The sequence below is a fragment of the Leguminivora glycinivorella genome, chromosome 15 (genome assembly GCF_023078275.1).
Source record: "Leguminivora glycinivorella isolate SPB_JAAS2020 chromosome 15, LegGlyc_1.1, whole genome shotgun sequence".
NCBI lineage: Eukaryota > Metazoa > Arthropoda > Insecta > Lepidoptera > Tortricidae > Leguminivora > Leguminivora glycinivorella.
Window position 1 is genome coordinate 8,486,855 of NC_062985.1, and position 27,876 is coordinate 8,514,730.

Sequence of the window (27,876 nt, forward strand, 5' to 3'; positions counted from 1 at the left end):
CTCGTGTTATGGGCTTCTCAGGCTGTTTTGTGACTCAAGAATTTGTTAATTTATCTACTGCAGCCTTGGTCGGACCCAACGCCTATATCACGCAACAAAATGACCACCTACATCACTGGAGACCCGAATAAATAAATCGGTGAAGTCAAATTGCACGTCATTTTTGGTGTAATGGAAACCCGGCACAAATAACGGTGCATTTAAAACATAATCTATAACAATGCGCACACGCATGGTAGAGTCGCCAATCTGAACGCCTATGGATCAAATTATTTGAGAACAACTCGATTGTTGCAACTTGAGTCTTCTAACTTAGAAGTTAGGATTGATATTACAATGGATAGTTCTGAATTATGATAGAGATGTTTAATCTCAGATAATTTCAGCCATACGAGCATTGATCTCTGCTATAGTACCTGCCGTAATAAGTATAGCAATGTGTTTTGAGGAGTGTCTTTTCAGAACGGCTCATTTCTCTATTAAATCCATACTAAATAAGCCCTTTTGAAAAGCCACTCCGCGTAAGTTCTCGTTTCAATGTTTCTTGACACTGCTTTGGCGCAACTGCGCAACGACGCCATTTCAGATACATATATTAGCGCTGAGATGTTAAACTTGTCGCGACCTATGAGAGTTGCTCCGGTTCGCTTTTGGAAAGAATCATAAAATATATGACATAGGGTTTGCAGTTTTTGCTTTTATATAAGGGCCCAAAAAGCCAAAAACATTTGATATCAGATGTTACTTCCAATTAAAATTTACTTTCATATGGATCATCATAGCTTGCATTATCTACATAATATATAGGGGTACAATATTTAGCATCAAATGCGCAGGGATATAAAAGAAACGCCAGAACTAATTATTAGTACATTTATAAAACATTTAATACTATTGCTGTATCATTTCCGCAACGAACATAAATGCATTCACGACAGTAGGTGTGACCAACAACAAAATACAGTAAAACTAGCGTTTCATACGAGGAAATAATATCTTCCCCTTCAACTGTGATACATAAGGCATTTTTAGCATTAATATTAAGTGAAAGCTATAGACTTAAATAAGACGTACCGAGATTATAAACTGAATATTTAACACAATGATATAGTGGCAAAAAATACTTTTTGTTTGAGACACCAACAGATACTAGTTTTTTCACCAACTTACAATTAACGAATATTCAATGGCATTACTAAGTAACCCGTAGTAGTAGTAAGTAGTTGCCCGTGTGGTGACGGGTTAAGAATTTCACCACCCCCTTTCTTCCCGTGGGTGTCGTAGAAGGCGACTGTGGGATATGGATTAAATTGTGGCGTAGGCGAGAGGCTGGCACCTGTCACTGCAATGTCACAGTTTCGTTTTCTTTCAACCCCTTATTTGCCAAGAGTGGCACTGAAACCTGAGTAGTGTCATGTGCTCTGCCTACCCCTTCATGGGACACCGGCGTGATTGTATGTTGTATGTAACTTACTAAGTAACTTAGTAAGTCAAGCAAAAAAACTTGCCAGTCAGTAAATACCAGGTAAATACTCATATACATATCTTTTGGATCGGAATCTAGCATACGATAGTATGATTTTGTTGGCCTATATTTGAAATCTAGACAGTCCATGACTAAACTATACATTTCCTACTCTCTCCGTAGTACTAGTTATATCGCCAGTGTCAGAAATGGAACTTTATGGACTGCAATAGAAATAGTTGTTGATGAGTGATATGAAATGAAGAAGGGCCTCCTGCCCTCCCACACCAGCAATATAAACAGCACTCCATGCTCTCACTAAAACTAGAGCATACGGCGACTTTTAGCAAAGCATTTATATAACACGAAGACTTCAAATAATGCCGAGTGAAATGCACACCAACGAACTGGGGCCCGTTTCTCGAAAGGTACAAGCCTTGTATTACAAGTGCGCGAACTGTCAAATCGTATGGATTGTCATGGAAACACACTTGTAATACAAGGCTTGTACCTTTCGAGAAACGGGCCCCAGATCCTTGTACTAAAAAGGCCCGTCTTTATAAGTAATATATAAGCCAATGATTAAACCCTTTGAACATCAAAGAAGTCAAAAAATGTGCTCAATTATAACCTTCGTGCAACAAGTTCACAAATACTGGTACTTACCTAATGTTTTATCAAATATAGTACTAATTTCGGTAATGGTAACGCTAAAAAAAGTCGTCGTATGTGCTAGTGTACTTAAACGGTACTTTCAGAATTTAAATGCATACAGATGACCTGCATCATGTAGCACGCTTTATGAAAAATTGTTCAGTCTGTTATTTAAACTATGATATACATAAAATGTGATTGAAACCAAGATTCATAAAAAAAATGGGCTTTTTCAAATTTATGTCATTGGATTGGTTTTGTTCTTCGAGAAGTTTTTGTAAAAATATCCACTTTCTCGGTACATGTGATTAATTTAAGATTATAGTAAGTGTTTAGCTACATAACGAATATAACGATACTAAAATTGTAAGTTATGCGACTAAACAATTTAAATACATTTCTTTAGAGCTCGAAATAAGACTCGGTTGCAACCGGTTTACTGTCAGAATATTCCGCAAGTGTGATATAAATGAATGGAAAGTTTAGCACATTGACGTTGTCTTTAGTTTACCTTACATCATTAAACTGTACTTTAAAAACAGTATATAAACTGTAATTTTTAACCCCCGACGCAAAAACGACGCGGTGTTATATGTCTGTGTGTGTCTTCCTGTGTCATCGTAGCTTTCGAACGGATGAACCGATTTAGATTCAGTTTTTTTTTTTGTTTACAAGCTGAATCAGTATGTATGTGTTCTTAGCCACGTTTGATGGAAATCAAGCTACTATGTCGGTATATAAAATTTTAATTTTGTGGTTATTATTCTAATTAATTAATAATTAGTCGATTCATTCATAACTTAACCGTAGTCAGTCGCGCTAGACTTTTTCAGAACGACCTACACTATCGATTATAACTGTCTAAAACCCAGCAATAAAGAAATGCGCTAGCTAGGCGTGTGTGTGTGTATGTGTGTGCCCCCTACTCGGCGGCGGCCATGGCTGCGGGCGCGGGCGGCGCGGCGGGGTCGTTGGCCTTCTTCTTGGAGCCCGACACGATGTCGTCGATCCGGAGCAGCAGGATAGCCGTCTCCACCGCCGTCTTGTACACCTGGAGTCGACATATAAATATAGAATAAAGATTTCTGACCCTTTAGCACAACTTGCCTTGTCGCGCACAAGTCCATACATCAAGCGCGACTTCAAGTATGGACTCGCGCGCGACAAGGCGAGTTGTGCTAAAGGGGCTGATGTTTCAAGATTAGACAGCTAACTCAAAATGAATACAGTAGCTACAGGAAACCATTTAGCAAACTAAGGCTGGAACGCACAAGGTAAGTAACATATCGTCATTTGTTTTTGTCATTAACCCTTGAGCTAATAACAATTCTGAGTCTAAAATCAGAGTTACTAAGCCAAATCACCACGGTACCATTCCCTATGATATACCTAAGTACTTGTAAACGGTGGTCTAAAAGAGGGCGACTGGATTTGCAGTCTACTTCCCTCGTGTGGTTCTGTAACCGGTACAAATTTAGTGATCTTGTGGAACCGCAGTTCTGCGCTATTGTGCGAAGAACGATCGTCATGTGCCTCACTTGCAATTTGACGGGGAGCAGCACCGAAATACTCTTGACCGCTATGTCTACACCATTGTAGAAATGGCGGCCAGGGCCATTCCTGGTTTCTCAATCGATGCCGGCCGTGGAGCCGCTGACGGCGTGCCTGGGCACTGCTGTCAGTGTGCTAGAGTGTGAGATGTGAGTGGTGACCGTGATGTTACCTGCAGTTTGACGGCGAGCGGTTCCCAGATGCCTTTAGCCGCCATGTCTACAATAGCGCCGGTTTCTCCGTCGATACCAGCGGTAGAGCCGCCGGCGGCGTGCCTGGGCACTGCTGTCAGTGTGCTAGAGTGTGAGATGTGAGTGGTGACCGTGATGTTACCTGCAGTTTGACGGCGAGCGGTTCCCAGATGCCTTTAGCCGCCATGTCTACAATAGCGCCGGTTTCTCCGTCGATACCAGCGGTAGAGCCGCCGGCGGCGTGCCTGGGCACTGCTGTCAGTGTGCTAGAGTGTGAGATGTGAGTGGTGACCGTGATGTTACCTGCAGTTTGACGGCGAGCGGTTCCCAGATGCCTTTAGCCGCCATGTCTACAATAGCGCCGGTTTCTCCGTCGATACCAGCGGTAGAGCCGCCGGCGGCGTGCCTGGGCACTGCTGTCAGTGTGCTAGAGTGTGAGATGTGAGTGGTGACCGTGATGTTACCTGCAGTTTGACGGCGAGCGGTTCCCAGATGCCTTTAGCCGCCATGTCTACAATAGCGCCGGTTTCTCCGTCGATACCAGCGGTAGAGCCGCCGGCGGCGTGCCTGGGCACTGCTGTCAGTGTGCTAGAGTGTGAGATGTGAGTGGTGACCGTGATGTTACCTGCAGTTTGACGGCGAGCGGTTCCCAGATGCCTTTAGCCGCCATGTCTACAATAGCGCCGGTTTCTCCGTCGATACCAGCGGTAGAGCCGCCGGCGGCGTGCCTGGGCACTGCTGTCAGTGTGCTAGAGTGTGAGATGTGAGTGGTGACCGTGATGTTACCTGCAGTTTGACGGCGAGCGGTTCCCAGATGCCTTTAGCCGCCATGTCTACAATAGCGCCGGTTTCTCCGTCGATACCAGCGGTAGAGCCGCCGGCGGCGTGCCTGGGCACTGCTGTCAGTGTGCTAGAGTGTGAGATGTGAGTGGTGACCGTGATGTTACCTGCAGTTTGACGGCGAGCGGTTCCCAGATGCCTTTAGCCGCCATGTCTACAATAGCGCCGGTTTCTCCGTCGATACCAGCGGTAGAGCCGCCGGCGGCGTGCCTGGGCACTGCTGTCAGTGTGCTAGAGTGTGAGATGTGAGTGGTGACCGTGATGTTACCTGCAGTTTGACGGCGAGCGGTTCCCAGATGCCTTTAGCCGCCATGTCTACAATAGCGCCGGTTTCTCCGTCGATACCAGCGGTAGAGCCGCCGGCGGCGTGCCTGGGCACTGCTGTCAGTGTGCTAGAGTGTGAGATGTGAGTGGTGACCGTGATGTTACCTGCAGTTTGACGGCGAGCGGTTCCCAGATGCCTTTAGCCGCCATGTCTACAATAGCGCCGGTTTCTCCGTCGATACCAGCGGTAGAGCCGCCGGCGGCGTGCCTGGGCACTGCTGTCAGTGTGCTAGAGTGTGAGATGTGAGTGGTGACCGTGATGTTACCTGCAGTTTGACGGCGAGCGGTTCCCAGATGCCTTTAGCCGCCATGTCTACAATAGCGCCGGTTTCTCCGTCGATACCAGCGGTAGAGCCGCCGGCGGCGTGCCTGGGCACTGCTGTCAGTGTGCTAGAGTGTGAGATGTGAGTGGTGACCGTGATGTTACCTGCAGTTTGACGGCGAGCGGTTCCCAGATGCCTTTAGCCGCCATGTCTACAATAGCGCCGGTTTCTCCGTCGATACCAGCGGTAGAGCCGCCGGCGGCGTGCCTGGGCACTGCTGTCAGTGTGCTAGAGTGTGAGATGTGAGTGGTGACCGTGATGTTACCTGCAGTTTGACGGCGAGCGGTTCCCAGATGCCTTTAGCCGCCATGTCTACAATAGCGCCGGTTTCTCCGTCGATACCAGCGGTAGAGCCGCCGGCGGCGTGCCTGGGCACTGCTGTCAGTGTGCTAGAGTGTGAGATGTGAGTGGTGACCGTGATGTTACCTGCAGTTTGACGGCGAGCGGTTCCCAGATGCCTTTAGCCGCCATGTCTACAATAGCGCCGGTTTCTCCGTCGATACCAGCGGTAGAGCCGCCGGCGGCGTGCCTGGGCACTGCTGTCAGTGTGCTAGAGTGTGAGATGTGAGTGGTGACCGTGATGTTACCTGCAGTTTGACGGCGAGCGGTTCCCAGATGCCTTTAGCCGCCATGTCTACAATAGCGCCGGTTTCTCCGTCGATACCAGCGGTAGAGCCGCCGGCGGCGTGCCTGGGCACTGCTGTCAGTGTGCTAGAGTGTGAGATGTGAGTGGTGACCGTGATGTTACCTGCAGTTTGACGGCGAGCGGTTCCCAGATGCCTTTAGCCGCCATGTCTACAATAGCGCCGGTTTCTCCGTCGATACCAGCGGTAGAGCCGCCGGCGGCGTGCCTGGGCACTGCTGTCAGTGTGCTAGAGTGTGAGATGTGAGTGGTGACCGTGATGTTACCTGCAGTTTGACGGCGAGCGGTTCCCAGATGCCTTTAGCCGCCATGTCTACAATAGCGCCGGTTTCTCCGTCGATACCAGCGGTAGAGCCGCCGGCGGCGTGCCTGGGCACTGCTGTCAGTGTGCTAGAGTGTGAGATGTGAGTGGTGACCGTGATGTTACCTGCAGTTTGACGGCGAGCGGTTCCCAGATGCCTTTAGCCGCCATGTCTACAATAGCGCCGGTTTCTCCGTCGATACCAGCGGTAGAGCCGCCGGCGGCGTGCCTGGGCACTGCTGTCAGTGTGCTAGAGTGTGAGATGTGAGTGGTGACCGTGATGTTACCTGCAGTTTGACGGCGAGCGGTTCCCAGATGCCTTTAGCCGCCATGTCTACAATAGCGCCGGTTTCTCCGTCGATACCAGCGGTAGAGCCGCCGGCGGCGTGCCTGGGCACTGCTGTCAGTGTGCTAGAGTGTGAGATGTGAGTGGTGACCGTGATGTTACCTGCAGTTTGACGGCGAGCGGTTCCCAGATGCCTTTAGCCGCCATGTCTACAATAGCGCCGGTTTCTCCGTCGATACCAGCGGTAGAGCCGCCGGCGGCGTGCCTGGGCACTGCTGTCAGTGTGCTAGAGTGTGAGATGTGAGTGGTGACCGTGATGTTACCTGCAGTTTGACGGCGAGCGGTTCCCAGATGCCTTTAGCCGCCATGTCTACAATAGCGCCGGTTTCTCCGTCGATACCAGCGGTAGAGCCGCCGGCGGCGTGCCTGGGCACTGCTGTCAGTGTGCTAGAGTGTGAGATGTGAGTGGTGACCGTGATGTTACCTGCAGTTTGACGGCGAGCGGTTCCCAGATGCCTTTAGCCGCCATGTCTACAATAGCGCCGGTTTCTCCGTCGATACCAGCGGTAGAGCCGCCGGCGGCGTGCCTGGGCACTGCTGTCAGTGTGCTAGAGTGTGAGATGTGAGTGGTGACCGTGATGTTACCTGCAGTTTGACGGCGAGCGGTTCCCAGATGCCTTTAGCCGCCATGTCTACAATAGCGCCGGTTTCTCCGTCGATACCAGCGGTAGAGCCGCCGGCGGCGTGCCTGGGCACTGCTGTCAGTGTGCTAGAGTGTGAGATGTGAGTGGTGACCGTGATGTTACCTGCAGTTTGACGGCGAGCGGTTCCCAGATGCCTTTAGCCGCCATGTCTACAATAGCGCCGGTTTCTCCGTCGATACCAGCGGTAGAGCCGCCGGCGGCGTGCCTGGGCACTGCTGTCAGTGTGCTAGAGTGTGAGATGTGAGTGGTGACCGTGATGTTACCTGCAGTTTGACGGCGAGCGGTTCCCAGATGCCTTTAGCCGCCATGTCTACAATAGCGCCGGTTTCTCCGTCGATACCAGCGGTAGAGCCGCCGGCGGCGTGCCTGGGCACTGCTGTCAGTGTGCTAGAGTGTGAGATGTGAGTGGTGACCGTGATGTTACCTGCAGTTTGACGGCGAGCGGTTCCCAGATGCCTTTAGCCGCCATGTCTACAATAGCGCCGGTTTCTCCGTCGATACCAGCGGTAGAGCCGCCGGCGGCGTGCCTGGGCACTGCTGTCAGTGTGCTAGAGTGTGAGATGTGAGTGGTGACCGTGATGTTACCTGCAGTTTGACGGCGAGCGGTTCCCAGATGCCTTTAGCCGCCATGTCTACAATAGCGCCGGTTTCTCCGTCGATACCAGCGGTAGAGCCGCCGGCGGCGTGCCTGGGCACTGCTGTCAGTGTGCTAGAGTGTGAGATGTGAGTGGTGACCGTGATGTTACCTGCAGTTTGACGGCGAGCGGTTCCCAGATGCCTTTAGCCGCCATGTCTACAATAGCGCCGGTTTCTCCGTCGATACCAGCGGTAGAGCCGCCGGCGGCGTGCCTGGGCACTGCTGTCAGTGTGCTAGAGTGTGAGATGTGAGTGGTGACCGTGATGTTACCTGCAGTTTGACGGCGAGCGGTTCCCAGATGCCTTTAGCCGCCATGTCTACAATAGCGCCGGTTTCTCCGTCGATACCAGCGGTAGAGCCGCCGGCGGCGTGCCTGGGCACTGCTGTCAGTGTGCTAGAGTGTGAGATGTGAGTGGTGACCGTGATGTTACCTGCAGTTTGACGGCGAGCGGTTCCCAGATGCCTTTAGCCGCCATGTCTACAATAGCGCCGGTTTCTCCGTCGATACCAGCGGTAGAGCCGCCGGCGGCGTGCCTGGGCACTGCTGTCAGTGTGCTAGAGTGTGAGATGTGAGTGGTGACCGTGATGTTACCTGCAGTTTGACGGCGAGCGGTTCCCAGATGCCTTTAGCCGCCATGTCTACAATAGCGCCGGTTTCTCCGTCGATACCAGCGGTAGAGCCGCCGGCGGCGTGCCTGGGCACTGCTGTCAGTGTGCTAGAGTGTGAGATGTGAGTGGTGACCGTGATGTTACCTGCAGTTTGACGGCGAGCGGTTCCCAGATGCCTTTAGCCGCCATGTCTACAATAGCGCCGGTTTCTCCGTCGATACCAGCGGTAGAGCCGCCGGCGGCGTGCCTGGGCACTGCTGTCAGTGTGCTAGAGTGTGAGATGTGAGTGGTGACCGTGATGTTACCTGCAGTTTGACGGCGAGCGGTTCCCAGATGCCTTTAGCCGCCATGTCTACAATAGCGCCGGTTTCTCCGTCGATACCAGCGGTAGAGCCGCCGGCGGCGTGCCTGGGCACTGCTGTCAGTGTGCTAGAGTGTGAGATGTGAGTGGTGACCGTGATGTTACCTGCAGTTTGACGGCGAGCGGTTCCCAGATGCCTTTAGCCGCCATGTCTACAATAGCGCCGGTTTCTCCGTCGATACCAGCGGTAGAGCCGCCGGCGGCGTGCCTGGGCACTGCTGTCAGTGTGCTAGAGTGTGAGATGTGAGTGGTGACCGTGATGTTACCTGCAGTTTGACGGCGAGCGGTTCCCAGATGCCTTTAGCCGCCATGTCTACAATAGCGCCGGTTTCTCCGTCGATACCAGCGGTAGAGCCGCCGGCGGCGTGCCTGGGCACTGCTGTCAGTGTGCTAGAGTGTGAGATGTGAGTGGTGACCGTGATGTTACCTGCAGTTTGACGGCGAGCGGTTCCCAGATGCCTTTAGCCGCCATGTCTACAATAGCGCCGGTTTCTCCGTCGATACCAGCGGTAGAGCCGCCGGCGGCGTGCCTGGGCACTGCTGTCAGTGTGCTAGAGTGTGAGATGTGAGTGGTGACCGTGATGTTACCTGCAGTTTGACGGCGAGCGGTTCCCAGATGCCTTTAGCCGCCATGTCTACAATAGCGCCGGTTTCTCCGTCGATACCAGCGGTAGAGCCGCCGGCGGCGTGCCTGGGCACTGCTGTCAGTGTGCTAGAGTGTGAGATGTGAGTGGTGACCGTGATGTTACCTGCAGTTTGACGGCGAGCGGTTCCCAGATGCCTTTAGCCGCCATGTCTACAATAGCGCCGGTTTCTCCGTCGATACCAGCGGTAGAGCCGCCGGCGGCGTGCCTGGGCACTGCTGTCAGTGTGCTAGAGTGTGAGATGTGAGTGGTGACCGTGATGTTACCTGCAGTTTGACGGCGAGCGGTTCCCAGATGCCTTTAGCCGCCATGTCTACAATAGCGCCGGTTTCTCCGTCGATACCAGCGGTAGAGCCGCCGGCGGCGTGCCTGGGCACTGCTGTCAGTGTGCTAGAGTGTGAGATGTGAGTGGTGACCGTGATGTTACCTGCAGTTTGACGGCGAGCGGTTCCCAGATGCCTTTAGCCGCCATGTCTACAATAGCGCCGGTTTCTCCGTCGATACCAGCGGTAGAGCCGCCGGCGGCGTGCCTGGGCACTGCTGTCAGTGTGCTAGAGTGTGAGATGTGAGTGGTGACCGTGATGTTACCTGCAGTTTGACGGCGAGCGGTTCCCAGATGCCTTTAGCCGCCATGTCTACAATAGCGCCGGTTTCTCCGTCGATACCAGCGGTAGAGCCGCCGGCGGCGTGCCTGGGCACTGCTGTCAGTGTGCTAGAGTGTGAGATGTGAGTGGTGACCGTGATGTTACCTGCAGTTTGACGGCGAGCGGTTCCCAGATGCCTTTAGCCGCCATGTCTACAATAGCGCCGGTTTCTCCGTCGATACCAGCGGTAGAGCCGCCGGCGGCGTGCCTGGGCACTGCTGTCAGTGTGCTAGAGTGTGAGATGTGAGTGGTGACCGTGATGTTACCTGCAGTTTGACGGCGAGCGGTTCCCAGATGCCTTTAGCCGCCATGTCTACAATAGCGCCGGTTTCTCCGTCGATACCAGCGGTAGAGCCGCCGGCGGCGTGCCTGGGCACTGCTGTCAGTGTGCTAGAGTGTGAGATGTGAGTGGTGACCGTGATGTTACCTGCAGTTTGACGGCGAGCGGTTCCCAGATGCCTTTAGCCGCCATGTCTACAATAGCGCCGGTTTCTCCGTCGATACCAGCGGTAGAGCCGCCGGCGGCGTGCCTGGGCACTGCTGTCAGTGTGCTAGAGTGTGAGATGTGAGTGGTGACCGTGATGTTACCTGCAGTTTGACGGCGAGCGGTTCCCAGATGCCTTTAGCCGCCATGTCTACAATAGCGCCGGTTTCTCCGTCGATACCAGCGGTAGAGCCGCCGGCGGCGTGCCTGGGCACTGCTGTCAGTGTGCTAGAGTGTGAGATGTGAGTGGTGACCGTGATGTTACCTGCAGTTTGACGGCGAGCGGTTCCCAGATGCCTTTAGCCGCCATGTCTACAATAGCGCCGGTTTCTCCGTCGATACCAGCGGTAGAGCCGCCGGCGGCGTGCCTGGGCACTGCTGTCAGTGTGCTAGAGTGTGAGATGTGAGTGGTGACCGTGATGTTACCTGCAGTTTAACGGCGAGCGGTTCCCAGATGCCTTTAGCCGCCATGTCTACAATAGCGCCGGTTTCTCCGTCGATACCAGCGGTAGAGCCGCCGGCGGCGTGCCTGGGCACTGCTGTCAGTGTGCTAGAGTGTGAGATGTGAGTGGTGACCGTGATGTTACCTGCAGTTTGACGGCGAGCGGTTCCCAGATGCCTTTAGCCGCCATGTCTACAATAGCGCCGGTTTCTCCGTCGATACCAGCGGTAGAGCCGCCGGCGGCGTGCCTGGGCACTGCTGTCAGTGTGCTAGAGTGTGAGATGTGAGTGGTGACCGTGATGTTACCTGCAGTTTGACGGCGAGCGGTTCCCAGATGCCTTTAGCCGCCATGTCTACAATAGCGCCGGTTTCTCCGTCGATACCAGCGGTAGAGCCGCCGGCGGCGTGCCTGGGCACTGCTGTCAGTGTGCTAGAGTGTGAGATGTGAGTGGTGACCGTGATGTTACCTGCAGTTTGACGGCGAGCGGTTCCCAGATGCCTTTAGCCGCCATGTCTACAATAGCGCCGGTTTCTCCGTCGATACCAGCGGTAGAGCCGCCGGCGGCGTGCCTGGGCACTGCTGTCAGTGTGCTAGAGTGTGAGATGTGAGTGGTGACCGTGATGTTACCTGCAGTTTGACGGCGAGCGGTTCCCAGATGCCTTTAGCCGCCATGTCTACAATAGCGCCGGTTTCTCCGTCGATACCAGCGGTAGAGCCGCCGGCGGCGTGCCTGGGCACTGCTGTCAGTGTGCTAGAGTGTGAGATGTGAGTGGTGACCGTGATGTTACCTGCAGTTTGACGGCGAGCGGTTCCCAGATGCCTTTAGCCGCCATGTCTACAATAGCGCCGGTTTCTCCGTCGATACCAGCGGTAGAGCCGCCGGCGGCGTGCCTGGGCACTGCTGTCAGTGTGCTAGAGTGTGAGATGTGAGTGGTGACCGTGATGTTACCTGCAGTTTGACGGCGAGCGGTTCCCAGATGCCTTTAGCCGCCATGTCTACAATAGCGCCGGTTTCTCCGTCGATACCAGCGGTAGAGCCGCCGGCGGCGTGCCTGGGCACTGCTGTCAGTGTGCTAGAGTGTGAGATGTGAGTGGTGACCGTGATGTTACCTGCAGTTTGACGGCGAGCGGTTCCCAGATGCCTTTAGCCGCCATGTCTACAATAGCGCCGGTTTCTCCGTCGATACCAGCGGTAGAGCCGCCGGCGGCGTGCCTGGGCACTGCTGTCAGTGTGCTAGAGTGTGAGATGTGAGTGGTGACCGTGATGTTACCTGCAGTTTGACGGCGAGCGGTTCCCAGATGCCTTTAGCCGCCATGTCTACAATAGCGCCGGTTTCTCCGTCGATACCAGCGGTAGAGCCGCCGGCGGCGTGCCTGGGCACTGCTGTCAGTGTGCTAGAGTGTGAGATGTGAGTGGTGACCGTGATGTTACCTGCAGTTTGACGGCGAGCGGTTCCCAGATGCCTTTAGCCGCCATGTCTACAATAGCGCCGGTTTCTCCGTCGATACCAGCGGTAGAGCCGCCGGCGGCGTGCCTGGGCACTGCTGTCAGTGTGCTAGAGTGTGAGATGTGAGTGGTGACCGTGATGTTACCTGCAGTTTGACGGCGAGCGGTTCCCAGATGCCTTTAGCCGCCATGTCTACAATAGCGCCGGTTTCTCCGTCGATACCAGCGGTAGAGCCGCCGGCGGCGTGCCTGGGCACTGCTGTCAGTGTGCTAGAGTGTGAGATGTGAGTGGTGACCGTGATGTTACCTGCAGTTTGACGGCGAGCGGTTCCCAGATGCCTTTAGCCGCCATGTCTACAATAGCGCCGGTTTCTCCGTCGATACCAGCGGTAGAGCCGCCGGCGGCGTGCCTGGGCACTGCTGTCAGTGTGCTAGAGTGTGAGATGTGAGTGGTGACCGTGATGTTACCTGCAGTTTGACGGCGAGCGGTTCCCAGATGCCTTTAGCCGCCATGTCTACAATAGCGCCGGTTTCTCCGTCGATACCAGCGGTAGAGCCGCCGGCGGCGTGCCTGGGCACTGCTGTCAGTGTGCTAGAGTGTGAGATGTGAGTGGTGACCGTGATGTTACCTGCAGTTTGACGGCGAGCGGTTCCCAGATGCCTTTAGCCGCCATGTCTACAATAGCGCCGGTTTCTCCGTCGATACCAGCGGTGGAGCCGCCGGCGGCGTGCTTGGCGCGCAGCGCTGTCAGCGTGCGGATGGTGTTGGCGCCGCAGTTCTGCGCTAGCGTGCGGGGGATGATCTCTGAAATTTTGTGAAAAATAATGTAAGTACACGATATCGCGCGTGGCGGTAGTCGCGACAGGTGGCCATTGGTCAGACTGAGATAAAGCGATCCGGGCCTCGTTCAACAGGTTATCCCATAGCTGTGTAGGGGCAGAGTTGTTTACGTAAGAACTATCTCTCTCTCTCTCTCAATCCGATACATCAATATCCAATATCAATAAATAAATGCGTTGTATTTTTTCTTAAGACTAGGAAGCGGTCTATTCAATAAGTCTTCGGTCCTCATGGGGTAGCAAAAAAACAGCAACCAATAATAAGAGTGTTACCTAGTGCCTGCGCCACAGCGCGGTAGGGAGTGTTGTGCGCGGCGTTGAGCGCCAGCGCCTGCGACACGGCCATCTCCACCGCGCCGCCGCCCGCCACCAGGCGCGGGCTCAGCACCTGCACACACACGACATTAGCCTCACGGTAGGAAGGTATCTTTTAGATCCAGTACGCCAGCCCATCTTCGAACAATTAATTTTCATTCCAAATTCAAAATGTCGAACTAATTTCGAAGACGGTCCAATGGAGGTTGGGCGCGTCAACACTTTTTTTATCAACATAATTTCGTAATTTTTTTTTGTGCGAAAATAGTTGGTAAAAGTTAGTAAAAATCCTCTGCTTTTCGAGATATTCGCAGTTTTCTTTTTTTTTCTAAAGAAAGTAAGTATAAATACGAAAATCTCGAAAAACAAAAGGCTTTTACTAAAACCAAAAGTCTATATTTTGGACTAGTGTACGTACTCAGTGAAAACTTTAGCCATTATTCTATGAATTAAAGAACAGCCTGAACGTAAGTAAACCTAGCAATTATGTAATCACTTACCAAATTCTTAGCAACATGAAGAGCATCCTGGAGGTTCCTCTCGATCTCATTCAACACGTCCTTGGAAGCACCGCGAAGGAGAATCGTGCAAGCCTGAAAATTACAAATAGTCAAATGTTAATAAAAAAAAACCGGCCAAGTGCGAGTCGGACTCGCCCACCGAGGGTTCCGTACCTACAAAACTTTTACGTTACTCACATAATTCTAAAGACTGGGCTAGGCTAGAAGTATAGGTTCTCTAATGAGCATAATTGTGTTTAGCGCCACCTCTCGACGAATTCGCGAACTAATTAGCACAGCTTGCGTGAGGTCTTTTATAATGTTAACCAAATTCAACATTTTTTATTTTATTTTAAAGTAGGTGTTTTATGTAAAATTTCGTAGCTATAAATTTTAACACCCTTATTCATACACTAAAGTATCCAGCCGATAAAGTTCGTTTGTCCCTTTCTATCACACCGATACGTCGGAAAGGGACAAACGAAATTTATCGGCTTGATAACTTTAGTGTACGTTTATGAATAACTGGGTAAGTATAAGTATGGTAAACATCAGAAAGGGTGAGTAAAACAATCTGAAAGGTTCTAAGTTTTATCTACTTAAAGGTTTTTTTAATCTAATCCAAATTTGGTTATGGTAGCTGAAAAAGTATACAGAATTGTATAACGCAAGTTTCTAGCGGGAAATTACTAAATAAATATTATTTAAATTTTAACTTCTGATTAGCAGAAACGTCTGCGCTGGAGTATCGATTCAGAGGCCGTGAGTTCAAGTCTCACCCAAGGCAGACATTTTCCACTTTTTTTTAAAATATTATTTACTAAATACATTATCTATTGTTGTATTTTGCCTTGGACCTTGTAGTACCTATAGGTACTCTTGTATATGCGAACTAAAGCCAAGCGATAAAAGGTAGCTGAATAATGTCAGATTTTACGACAACGAGAGACGTTTGCCGACTGCGCGAATGAGTCGCGCTTTCTTACGTCAGAAATTGCTTGACAAATATATCGGGTGCACGTGCCCGGTAATTAATGGACGACCTTTTAACCACCAAGAGGGCACCTTACAGAAAATCGACATTAAGGTTTAGTAAAAGTCGCCTGGTTTTCGAGATTTTCACACTTTTTAAAATTTTAGGTAGTAGGTATTAAAATTTTAAAAATTGTGAAAATCTCGAAAACCAGGCGACTTTTACTAAACCTTAAAGTCGATTTTCTGGACCAATATAAGGTGCCACTCTTGGCAAATAAAGGGTTAAAAGAAAACGAAACTATGGCATTGCAGTGACAGGTTGCCAGCCTCTCGCCTACACCACAATTTAACCCATATCCCATAGATTTTCTGGACCAGTATAAGGTGCCCTCTTGGTGGTTAAAAGGTTGTCCATTAATTACCGGGCACCCTGTATAATATCAAATCGTACGAGAGCAGCGAACGTGTGCAGGCAGCGAAGGGAGCCGAGCGCGCGAATGATGAGTTCGCGCGGCGAATCCCGCGTGACATCGTCCATCGACCATCGCATTCACCGGCGCGGCGCCAGTGGACGCGTCTGTGTGCGTGAGCTAGGTATGCATACAACTACAACAACTACTGTAGGCACCGCCCCCCTCAGTAGATCGATGCGATAACATCAATTTAAAAACTTCCCGAGCCTCGTGGCGCCCACCATACAAAATTTTTGCTAGGGAATTTTGATTCTTATTGTACTTGAGATTGAATTCAATTTCAGTTATTCGAAAAATTTTATAAACAAAAGAAATTATATTTTATTTGTTTATGAGAGTTAAAATTCCATTGAAACCATTATGTACTTTAGAAAGTACATTCGGCGACACTGTCACCTAGAATAGAAATTCGACACTCAAAAGTGTCCGATCGCTTAGTTGCAAATGTGTGCGTCTAGTTGACAAACGAAAACTTCGCAATGTAGTAAAAACTACTTTCATTTTTTTACAAAAACAACGTTATTTCTTAGTAATTAAAGTTCAATTTCAAATGCAAGTAATTGGCGGTTATGACATTAATAAATGTGATCATCGCGCAAGCCATAAAATTTTATTACCGCAGGTGGCAAGTGTGCATATTTTTAAACAAATCTACCTCTTATTGCAACCAACATAAGTTTAATTCAGTTCGCGCTGCTGCGCGGTAGTTTAGAACGATGCGATAGTCCATCGATAATCAGATAATCACCTAAGTGACCGGCCACACCAGAGCGTCGCGTGTCTCGGGGCGCGCAACGGACGTCCGCGCCACGCCGCCTCAGTGTAATTCAAAAAACGTCTCCTCAGTAGGTACATTTTGTATAGGAAGGACGTAAGACGCGCCCCAGGTGGCGTGGCGCGGCGCGCCTTACGTCCTTCCTATACAAAATGTACTGAGGAGACGTTTTTTGAATTACACTCAGGTGGCGTGGCGCCGACGTCCGTTGCGCGCCCCGAGACACGCGACGCTCTGATGTGGCCGGTGCCTAAAAACGCGACGAACGCCGTCCACTGCCGCGATCTATGTAGATAATGAATATGATACTGAATTGTGCAAACTATTGGACATAAACCGTGGACGTGGCCTTGAGCGTTCGGATGAATCGGATGATGTCCTACCGCAATCTGAGGCGCTGAATGTTTTAAGACTGTGCACACTTACGCCGTGTCTTGCGTGGGCGACGGTCGCGCGACCGTCGCCTTCACGTCTAATCGCATCGTCTACTTCCATATCGATAAGGTTTGATTTCGTATGCGTCGCATCGCCATCGCGCGACCGTCGCCCACGCAAGCCATCGGCTTATCAATCACGGTCGTCAGCCGCGTCCGTCAGACGCGTTCCATAATTTGTTTCAAGCTTTATACACAGGTTTTCCTATCAATAGCAATAGCTAACGTAACGCTTGGCTTGAGTAATAAAAACTGTATAGTTAAATTAATGAAATATGTATAAGTAGGATATTGAAATCTTCTTTCTTCGTTGAGCCATCACAGCTAACTTTAACTTACAAACGGTCTTAAGCACCTGCACTTCTGAAGGCGCTTAAGCCATTTTTGCTAATAAAAAAAAACCACAACGTTCTATGAACATTGGTCAAGTGCGAGTCGGTTTTCGACTTTTCCATACAAAGAACTCATGAGCGCCTGAACGACTATGATGGCAAAGTTAACGTTTCGCACTTTCAAGACTTTACGTATATATCTCGGAAACGATAAGAGATAGAGCAAAATGGACTTCAGATTTGGGCTTTCGGTGGCACAAATTCTATGTTTTCGTCAACAGACACCTTTTTTTGGACCGATTTGAATAAAATTTTGCTCAGTCAATTTATAAACAGTCTTAAGCGCCTCCTTTTTAGTAGGAACTTAAGTCATTTTGTACAAATGAAAAAAAATTTGAACAAGTTCTAAAAGGAAAAAGACAGAAATGAATTTCTTTATACCTGTCCAACTCGCTTACACAATTTTAAGACGTTTAGTAACTACTTGCAGCGGCAGTGAGTGAAATTCGTAATCTGAGTTTTTTTCTCTTAAGTCCGACTTACGCTTGACTGTAGATTTCTAATAGGTTTTCCTGTAATCTACAGGGAGAGGGCTATCTCGTGTATTTTTTTGAAAATTTTACGCTAAGTAGTTTCGGAGATAAGGGGGGGAATGGTCATTTTTTGCTTATTTTCTTAAATTACTTCTAAATTACCAAAACAAAAAATATAAAAAAAATATATTTCAGATGCTGATAAAATGCTCTTTCATTTAATATATAACACAATATAGTTTTAATAACTTTGATTTTTAATTTTCAATTTTACCCCCCAAAAGTGACCCCTGTGATTAAATTTCATTTATTTAAATTACATGTCCGTCTTTGGGCCACAGGTTTACATACGTGTGCCAAATTTCAAGTAAATCGGTCCAGTAGTTTCGGAGAAATCGGCTGTGACAGAGGGACAGACAGACACGCGAGTGATCCTATAAGGGTTCCGTTTTTCCTCTTTGAGGTACGGAACCCTAATAACTACTTTTCGGTATAGCGTGTGGTTAATATTAGGTACACGTCAAAACAAGAGAGTCAACCTAAAGTTACTATTTAAAATAAGTAATAATGTAATTTACATTGCCACCAATTGAATGAATTATGTTGAAAGCATATTCAGAAAACAATAGGGTTTGTGAACGTTGACAGGTCTGCCACCTTGTGACCCCCATGGAAAATTTAACAACTACACAGTAGATGTCTCCTCTAAAGTTCACGCTACCACCTCGTTGTTAACTCTGCCATCTAGTGGCATAAATGAAAACTAAAGACAATGAGGACTAAGAAAAACATGTACCTCCGAAACATAATGAAAGATGTATGCTCATCTAGATGGCGCCACGCTTGATAGGTGTTCGGTTATATGATGCAAATACTCTTATTTAACAAATTTAAGACATACCAGGTAAAGCATAATATTTCTGGGACAAATTGTCAAACTGAGAGTCTAAAATTTTATAACCCTACTAGCTTTTGCCCGCGGCTTCGCACACGTTAGAAAGAGACAAAAAGTAGCCTATGTCACCCTCCATCCCTTCAACTATCTCCTCTTAATAACCACAAAATTAAAATTTTGAAAAAACCCCCGACCGTGACATAGTGGACCGATTTTCATGAAACATGGCTAAGAACACTCCCGACTAACTCAGCTTTCAGACAAAAAAAACTAAATCAAAATCGGTTCATCCGTTCGGGAGCTACGATGCCACAGACAGACACACACACAGACAGACAAACAGACAGACAGACAGACAGACAGACAGACAGACGGACAGACAGACAGACAGACAGACAGACACGTCAAACTTATAACACCCCTTCGTTTTTGCGTCGGGGGTTAAAAAATTACGTCAATTCGTCGCTCCGTTTGACCGTGAAAGACGGACAAACAAACAGACACACATACTTTCCCATTTATAATATAAGTATAGAAGTATGGATATGGATATAAAAAAATGGCATATCCAAAGAAACTTAACTAATAACTACAAATTTTATGGCGACAAAAATTTACTACAGATGTAGTGCGAAAAGAATTGCCTTCGTATTGTTACGAAAACGTACGAAAGTGTCATGCTATTTCAGTCAGTGTCAGTACATTCAGTCTCAGTACAAGATGTACTGACATTGACTGAACTAACATGACCAATACGAACATTTCCCGAAAAATACGAGGGAAACCCTTTTTGCACTAGATCTGAACATCCATTTTTCGTTGATGTTGTGTTGTGTTATCTCTTAGTCTAAGGGCCTCAGTGGACGCTCGGTCGGCTTGACGTGCAGCGGGGTGGGTCGCCCGAGTGCACTCAGGCCTTACACTTCGTGGCTGCTCCAGAAAAGCTCGTCCGCAGATACTTCGTCAAGCTTACCTTGGGGTTCTTGCACTCAGTTATGAAAGCGAAGTAGTCGTCCCCGATCGTCTTCTTGACCTCGAACTTGCCGGCGGCGGTGCCGACGTCACACAGCGCCCGAGGTCTCTACAGACTGCACGACACTGACCTTGGGGTTCTTGCACTCGGTGATGAAGGAGAAGTAGTCGTCACCGATCTTCTTGACCTCGAACTTGCCGGCGGCGGTGCCGAGGTTACACAGCGCCCGAGGTCTCTACAGACTGCACGACACTGACCTTGGGGTTCTTGCACTCGGTGATGAAGGAGAAGTAGTCGTCGCCGATCTTCTTGACCTCGAACTTGCCAGCGGCGGTGCCGACGTCAGACTCGCGGAGCTCCTCGGTGCGGTTCACGATGGTGGCGCCACACGCGCGCGCGAGACGGTTGTTGTCAGTCTTGCGCAATCTAGAATAGCCAGATTTAATTTAAATAACATTGATACCTAGAATAAGAAACGTATATGATGCAAAATCACTTCGCGTCCCTCCAGATGCAATGTCTTTAAGATACGAGGACCATGTTGCAGGAAAACAGACTGCATTTTAAACCTAGCGGAAATCAAGACACCTGTTTCGCAAGAATTTTTTCAGTTGCTTTGATATGAATCCCTTCAAATCAAGGGTGAACAGGCATCTTCTGGGCAAGCTCACTCCATCGTAAGCCACGTCTTTGCCTTTGGCTAGTCTGTGGCCAAGAGTAAGCCCATAATACATGTGCAGATTCTGCTTAGAGTCTGAAGAAACGCCCCTGCACATCCTGGCAAAGTGCCCCTCTCTAATGCGTACACCCGGATGATTTGAGGTATCTCGAATTCAAAAAGATACTACACGTCTTTGAATTTGTAGAACAAGAAGAAGCCCATTCAATAATATAAAAATATTAATGTTGACTTACTTATTTCGTCAAAAATTCGTCGGATTAGGACGGAGACGTAACGGCGAGGTGGTAGCCGCGCCATGTCTACGAAAACACGCAGGTTGCGCTTGTGACCCAATTCAAAGCTTCATGATTGATGAGTACAGAGCTTTGTACGAGTAGTATTCGCAGTTACCTGCGGATGGTGGTGATGCCAGCCTTAACCAAGTTGTGCTGAGCCAGATCAGAAACGCCCTTCTTCTCAGTGAAGACAATGTCAGGTTTCAGAGCAATGACGGCCTCGCACAGAGTATACTCCTGTTTTGGAACAGTGCTGTGAACTAGTACTACTCTTAGTTACCTGCGGATGGCGGTGATGCCAGCCTTGACCAAGTAGTGCTGTGCCAGATCAGAAACGCCCTTCTCCGTGAACACGATGTCGGGCTTCAGCGCGATGATGTCCTCGCACTGGCGCTGGACGTGCTCTTCTTCAAGTTGGAGCAGCTTTGTGAAGTCCTGTGTACAGAAAATGCCCATGTTAGTGTTTACAAAAGACTAATCCTTTTGTAAGTGACATTTGACACAAATTGGTCAAGAAATCTAGTCAAATGTTCCTTTACTTGAATTTTTATACAAATAACCTGTTAAAGTGTCCAGCAATTGACAACGTGGGAGTTTAAACTTAGAAATGTAAATGATCCATGAGTCACAAGTTTGAAATGGCGTTGATTGTCTCGATATTATATAAGGAAATTATACCATTCCATACACTGCGACCGCCTAAAGACGTGAAAAAACTAGATGGCACCACTAAAAATGCCTTGTTGCCATGGATTACTTGTAGATTGGCGTTAAGTGTCACTTTCGAGCCATAAATCTATATCGAAAGTAACACTTAACGCCATCTACAAATAAAATCGATGGCAACAAGCCATTTTTATCTAGTTTTTGCACGTCTTTAGGCTGTCGCATTTTAATAAATAAAAAAAAGCGTGTCGGGCCACGCTCAGTGTAGGGTTCCGTAGTTTTCCATATTTTTCTCGAAAACTGCTGAACCTATCAAGTTCAAAACAATTTTCCTAGAAAGTGTTTATAAAGTTCTACTTTTGTGATTTTTTTCATATTTTTTAAACATATGGTTCAAAAGTTAGAGGGGGGGGACACTTTTTTTTCCTTTAGCAGCGATTATTTCCGAAAATATTAATATTATCAAAAACGATTTTAGTAAAACCTTATTGATTTTTAAATACCTATCCAACAATATATCACACGTTGGGGTTGGAATGGAAAAAAAATCAGTCCCCACTTTACATGTAGGGGGGGTACCCTAACAAAGATTTTTTTTCCACTTTTTATTTTACCACTTTGTCGGCGTGATTGATATACATATTGGTACCAAATTTCAGCTTTCTAGTGCTAACGGTCACTGAGATTATCCGCGGACGGACGGACGGAAGGACAGACAGACATGGCGAAAATATAAGGGTTCCTAGTTGACTACGGAACCCTAAAAATGTAATAAGTAAAATTTACTGCAACATTATGCTGAGTCGCCGGGCAAAGTGGAAAAGGCTGAGCAGGAAAGCGGACCCTGGCGCTAGGCCGGGAAAATGCTAGGTTGAAGAAGATTATGCTGAGTCGCGGTCGCGGCCCTTTTTAATATCAACCTGTTTGTTCCACTTATTTTAATTTTAACTTATAATATTAAATAAAGCCTTTCTTTGTCTATAATGTATGGGACAATATAATCTTCTTATATTTAATCTATTGCAATACCTTGGATATTTAAAGATTAGATTTATAATATTTAACCCTTAAATGCATGAATTTTTCTTTTGACGAGATATTAATATAGTGATAGAGAACGGTTTTCTGGCTCTGGGAAAAATAATAAAAAAAATATTATACCGATTTTAATACTAAATCAGTGTTAGAAGTTAAATAGGCGAAAACTTATTTATATAAATATATAATTATTGGTAAGTTTTATTTGTAAAGTTTTACTACTATTAGAAAGGTACACTATTTGTGAAACCCCCATGATAAAAAGTTTAAACATAAACTAATTACTAACTCCGAAAAAATCTGCCTAAATCACATACTAAAAATACTCAATACTCAGGACTATAAAATCGAAAGACCGGCTAATCACTATAACACTAGGTTATCTAAGAAAAGAACATTATGTCAAGTTACAGCAAAAAATTATTATGGTCAAAGAACTATGGAATATGTAACACCTAAAATTTGTAACAAATACCCTCTTTTACTGGAGAAAAATAAATTAAAAATAGGCAGTCTCAAGACAAAACTTAAAGAAATAATGTTAAATAATCACCATAGCAGTCTTCGTTAGCCTCAGTAATTCTAATTAACAAGTTATACAACCTGTTTTTATTGATATCCGTTAACCTATTGTATTGTGTTTACTCTTACTTATACTATAGCATAATACTTATAGTGAAATATAATAGATACATATACAAGAGCGCACCGCCAACAAACTGTTATACAGTTTGGCGATAATTTGTAACTTTAGACTTTAAGGTTTTTCTTTTTTCAATAAATTAAAAAAAAAAAAAAAAATCACCATCATCCTGTTTTTTCACACTTTTCCGCCATTTCATCTTTATCCTTAAATAATAAATAGTAAATCATTATATTATTTGATTTATTAAAATATTTACTAAATAATAATAAATACTGAATAATAATTAAACTATAAATGTGATTTTGGATAGCTACATATTGAGCCACAGGCCATCAAATATATGATGCATATATACATCACCATGCATTTAAGGGTTAACTATTATCCTCATACCTGTTCTCCTACAATCTCAATATTGGTCTGGCTCTCTCCCTTCTTCTACTCAAGAGGGCGGTCGAGCAGTATACGATGCGCGGGTTCTCGATGTAGCGCCTCATCTTAGGGTGCGTCACATCCTTGTTGATCATGACACTGTTCCGTACCTGCTACTCCTCTACCATGCCTCAGGGAATCTTCTCTGCATTTAATGCTATGATAAAACCAAAGTATTTCAGTCCCTTACCTGTTCTCCCACAATCTCGATGTTGGTCTGGCACTCTATCCTACTTAAGAGGGCAATCGAACAGTACGATGCGCGGGTTCTTGATGTAACACCTCATCTTAGGGTGTGCTACATCCTTTATGACCGAGACGCTGTTCAGTACCTGCTTACTCCTCTACCATGCCCCAGGAAATCTTTTCTACATTTAATGCTATGATAAAATCAAAGTATTTCAGTCCCATACCTGTTCTCCCACAATCTCGATGTTGGTCTGGCTCTCTCCCTTCTTGTACTCAAGGGGGCAGTCAAGCAGTATGATGCGAGGGTTCTCGATGTAGCGCCTCATCTTAGGGTGCGTCACATCCTTGTTTATCATGACACCGTTCAGGACGCGGGACTCCTCTACTGTGCCTCCGGGGATCTTCTCCACTTTAGCGTAGCTGGAATAAAGAATTTTATAACCATCAGAAAATGCTAGCTGTAGGTACCCCAGGTATAATAGGTATATGCATACAATTTGTAAGAAGAAATTGTTTAATAATTATAAACAATAATTATAAATAACATAACTTACTGAATGTATGCTTGCTAAAGGATTCCAAGTATGTCTATAACTTTTTTGAAAATTTGAAAAAGAATACTTAAATGTCAATAAAACAATGAAAACTGTTTTTTTTTCTTACCATATGCCACCCAAGTTCTAAATTATCCATACTAATATTATAAATGGGAAAGTGTGTGTGTCTGTTTGTTTGTCCGTCTTTCACGGCAACACGGAGTGACGAATCGTCGTGATCTTTTAAGTGGAGATAATTGAAGGAATGGAGAGTGACATAGGCTACTTTTTGTCTCTTTACAACGCGAGCGAAGCTGCCGGCAAAAGCTAGTATGCTATAAATAATTGTATTTTGCAGTTTTTAACACAAGAATTTTCATTTGTCTTGACAAGATGTATATCAGCAATTCCCGTCAACTTTGTACAATGCCACGTCAGCAAATTTTAATTGATCCTATTTTGTTACCAACATTTAGTAATATAATTCGACTTTCGTAAGATATATACAGGATAATTGTTATAATTAAGAAAATATAGATACTAGAGAACCTTAATAACGAAATAAAACTTAATAAAATCTCAATTAATCAACAAAATCTTGGTAACAAAATAGGAATTAATAAAAACAAATTTAACTTTTCCCTTAATTTTTGTACAAAGTTGACGGGAATTGCTGATATGTCGCAGGGAAATGGCCAAAACAGAGATTTCATCAAATCACTAAGGGATATGATCAAATCACGCAGGATGTCAAAATGGCGAATCCATTTTATCATTTCTCTAGATAATTTCAGTCATTTGACTAAATCCCTTACTCTGTTTAGTGAAATCACAAAATCGACCAATAGACACGCCACGTTTTGTCATTTCACTAGATTTGTTTAGGGATTTGATAAAATCCCTGAACCACGTCAGTAAGTTGACGAAACGAGCTTATAAAGTCAACTAGTTTTATCATTTCGCTAAACAAGTTCAGTGAAAAGACAAAATGTTTCAATAAACACGAAAATAATTTAAAATGAAACATTTTTATCTTTGTTTCTAAACTTTTTCTATTTTTTTTCTTATTTATAGAAAACCAAAAACTCTTAAAAACGGATTCAATTTTACCATTTCACTGATCTAGTTCAGGATTCAATCAAATCAAGTGACAAAGGCAAGGGTCTAATAAATCTAATTGGATATATCAGATTCTTGGCTTTGTCATTTCACGAAACCGGTTCAGACATTTGATCAAATCACCAGTTGAGACTTTATCATTTTCCTAAATTTGTTTAGGGAAATGTTAAAACTAGTTCACTTTTTGAGTTTGTTTCGTCAACTCACTGTCGTGGTTCAGGGATTTTATCAAATCCCTAAACAAATCTAGTGAAATGACAAAACGTGGCGTGTCTATTGGCCGATTTTGTGATCTCACTAAACAGAGTCAGGGATTTAGTCAAATGACTGAAATTTTCTAGAGAAATAATGAAATGGATTCGCCACTTTGACATCCTGCGTGATTTGATCAAATCCCTTAGAGATTTGATCAAATCTCTGATTTGGCCATTTCCCTGCGACATATACATACATCTATTAGGGACTTTAAAGTTCTATTTAATTGTATTTGAAAAAGTTTTCAACAAGCAAAAATCAATGTACAATAATGCTTAATGTCTTACTTCTTAATGTCCACCTCCACCCTGCCGTTCTCATTGATCATGACAGTGTTGACGGCATCCAAGGCAATGTCCACGGCCAGGTCGGCCCAGCGACCAATATATTTGGTGCCAACACATGATCGGATCTGTAACACAAAGAAAATGCTATTTATATGGATGGATCATCATTTACATTATTATTAAACTAGGTACATGTGTTATTCTAAAATAGAAGTGCCAAAATAATTATATTGATAAGAAGTATGTTGAACATCAAGTTCAAACTTAAAAGAACCCATATCAGCAAAATGACAAGTGTAACTGATTATAAACGGAAATAGTGGTTTGTTTTATTTTGTAGTAGTGTTACTACTAAAAAAACAAATCAAAAAATATTTAATAAAATAATTTGATTTGTTCCCTACGGAAGTGTAACTGATGTCAAACATACTGTTGGGAAACTGAAATGTAACTGGATTGGACACACAATCATTAGTCAAAAAGATAAAAGGTCTAAAGATTATTACATCATACCCCCATGATAGAAACAGGAAAAAGAAACGGGAAAAAAATGAAGCGAACATGAAGCAGGATGGCAAAGTAAATGAGTGGGGGTCCTATTTTAATATCTAATGTTTTCTGTCTGCATGTTTTTTTCTTTTAATTGTACTTTTATGTGGGGTTATATAAATGTGTTCTATTCTATTCTACATATCATTAATACTTTATCTTTGTAGAACGTTTTTACACAGATGGACTATGTCCCACGGTAAGCTGAAGAAGCCTTGCGTTGTAGATACCTTGACAACTATACTGAAACTAAAATAAAATATGAACTAAATCAATGTTATACAGATACAATTAATGTTACTTACAACATCCTTCATCTTTTCCTTGTCATTCATGTCAATGGGAATAGAGATCTTCTCCTCCAGCAGTTTGACGGCATCCTCAAGGGCCTGCCGGTACTCTCTGATGATCACTGTGGGGTGGATGTTCTGGGACAGGAACTGCTCAGCAACGGCCAGCATTTCTCCGGCCAGGACTATTACTGATGTGGTTCCGTCACCAACCTGGAGAACCAAACAGTATTTAAAAATATTTTAAGCGGGTTACTCACGTATTAAGTCGATATTAAAAAAAAAAAAATATTATTATTATATTATTATTTATTAAAATATTTTTAAATATGTATGAGTCTCACGGGAGTTTTATAGTTAAAACCAAACAGTATTTTTAACATCCAGGGCTATTTATGCAATTAGCTATACGGACTAAACTTTCTTTTATTTAATCTTCAAAACTCAAATAGAATTAATGCTTTTAATATTCAGGGTTAATAGTTAAATATCTAAATATTGCTTCTAGATACCATAACTATAATGACGATAATTTAGACCTGTTTTCATTTAAAATTTCTTAAGTCAAAATTGACTAAAATGGTGGTTCTTTGTTGTAAACATAAGTCACTCTTTGTTCAAAACATAAATAAAGAAAATGAATATAAAAAAGCAAGTGATGCAAATAATTTTAAGAAGCAAATATAACATAAATTGTATGTGTAATGGTTTGAATTATAGTTTGAAACAATGTAACTGCCAAAAAAGGATAAGTAAAAATTCTAACCTCTTCATCTTGTGTTCTTGCGATTTCTATCATAGATTTGGCTGCGGGGTGTTGTACTGTGATCTCCCGAAGAATAGCATTGCCGTCATTGGTCATCACAATGCCACCCATGGGGTCCATCAACATTTTTAACATCGCCTGAGGTCCGAGGCATGTTCGGATAACGTCCGCTATCGTCTAAAATAAATCACAAATGGTAAAATTAATAACTGGTACCGATTGCAAAGTGCGGAAATTTTATGTACAGCATAAATTGAACACATATTCACCTTTCCAGCATTAATATTTTCGAGCTGAACCTTCCGGCCGGACTCACGTTTTGTGTTTTGACCTGTAACCGTGAATCACCCATGAATACAATTTTACCTTTTGTTAGACAAAACACCAACTTTCTTAACACAACACTTACTCAAAACTAAAATAGGCTGTTGACCACCAAACATTTTTGTGTCTTTTCTGGAAACAAAAGTGAAAACCTTTTAAATTCGTCCAGAAGAAGTACAAGCAAATTCAGAAAGAAAATCGCGTGGTGACTAATGTTGCCATGTGA

General features: G+C 45.7%; 1 protein-coding gene across 3 annotated transcripts; it reads right to left on the reverse strand.

Moving 5' to 3' along the window:
* Positions 1-2,825: 2,825 nt before the first annotated feature.
* On the reverse strand, positions 2,826-27,869 carry LOC125233873 (T-complex protein 1 subunit gamma). Of its 3 annotated transcripts, XM_048140023.1 has the most exons (13): positions 27,736-27,869; positions 27,596-27,657; positions 27,327-27,503; positions 26,576-26,773; positions 25,722-25,846; positions 23,749-23,944; positions 20,834-20,988; positions 19,911-20,022; positions 19,727-19,783; positions 14,207-14,299; positions 13,665-13,779; positions 13,181-13,356; positions 2,826-3,170 (listed from the first exon to the last, which is right to left on the reverse strand). In XM_048140023.1, the coding sequence occupies exons 1-13, from the start codon at positions 27,767-27,769 to the stop codon at positions 3,042-3,044; spliced, it is 1,629 nt and encodes a 542-aa protein (XP_047995980.1). In that variant the 5' UTR covers positions 27,770-27,869; the 3' UTR covers positions 2,826-3,041. The 3 variants fall into 3 exon arrangements, with proteins under 3 accessions (XP_047995980.1, XP_047995979.1, XP_047995981.1); XM_048140022.1 differs by lacking the exon at positions 19,727-19,783 and having other exon boundaries at positions 19,854-20,022; XM_048140024.1 differs by lacking the exons at positions 2,826-3,170; positions 19,727-19,783 and adding an exon at positions 12,841-13,122 and having other exon boundaries at positions 13,284-13,356; positions 19,854-20,022.
* Positions 27,870-27,876: the final 7 nt, after the last annotated feature.

Bases quoted from the DNA above. Each gene is read 5' to 3' on its own strand.
- LOC125233873 (XM_048140023.1), bottom strand. From the start codon at position 27,769: ATGTTTGGTGGTCAACAGCCTATTTTAGTTTTGA. The intron at 14,300-19,726 runs GTCAGTGTCGTG...TGTAATTTTCAG, and splicing joins CCGAGTGCAAGAACCCCAAG to GCTTGCACGATTCTCCTTCG. The intron at 13,357-13,664 runs GTAACACTCTTA...ACAAAATTTCAG, and splicing joins CGCTGTGGCGCAGGCACTAG to AGATCATCCCCCGCACGCTA.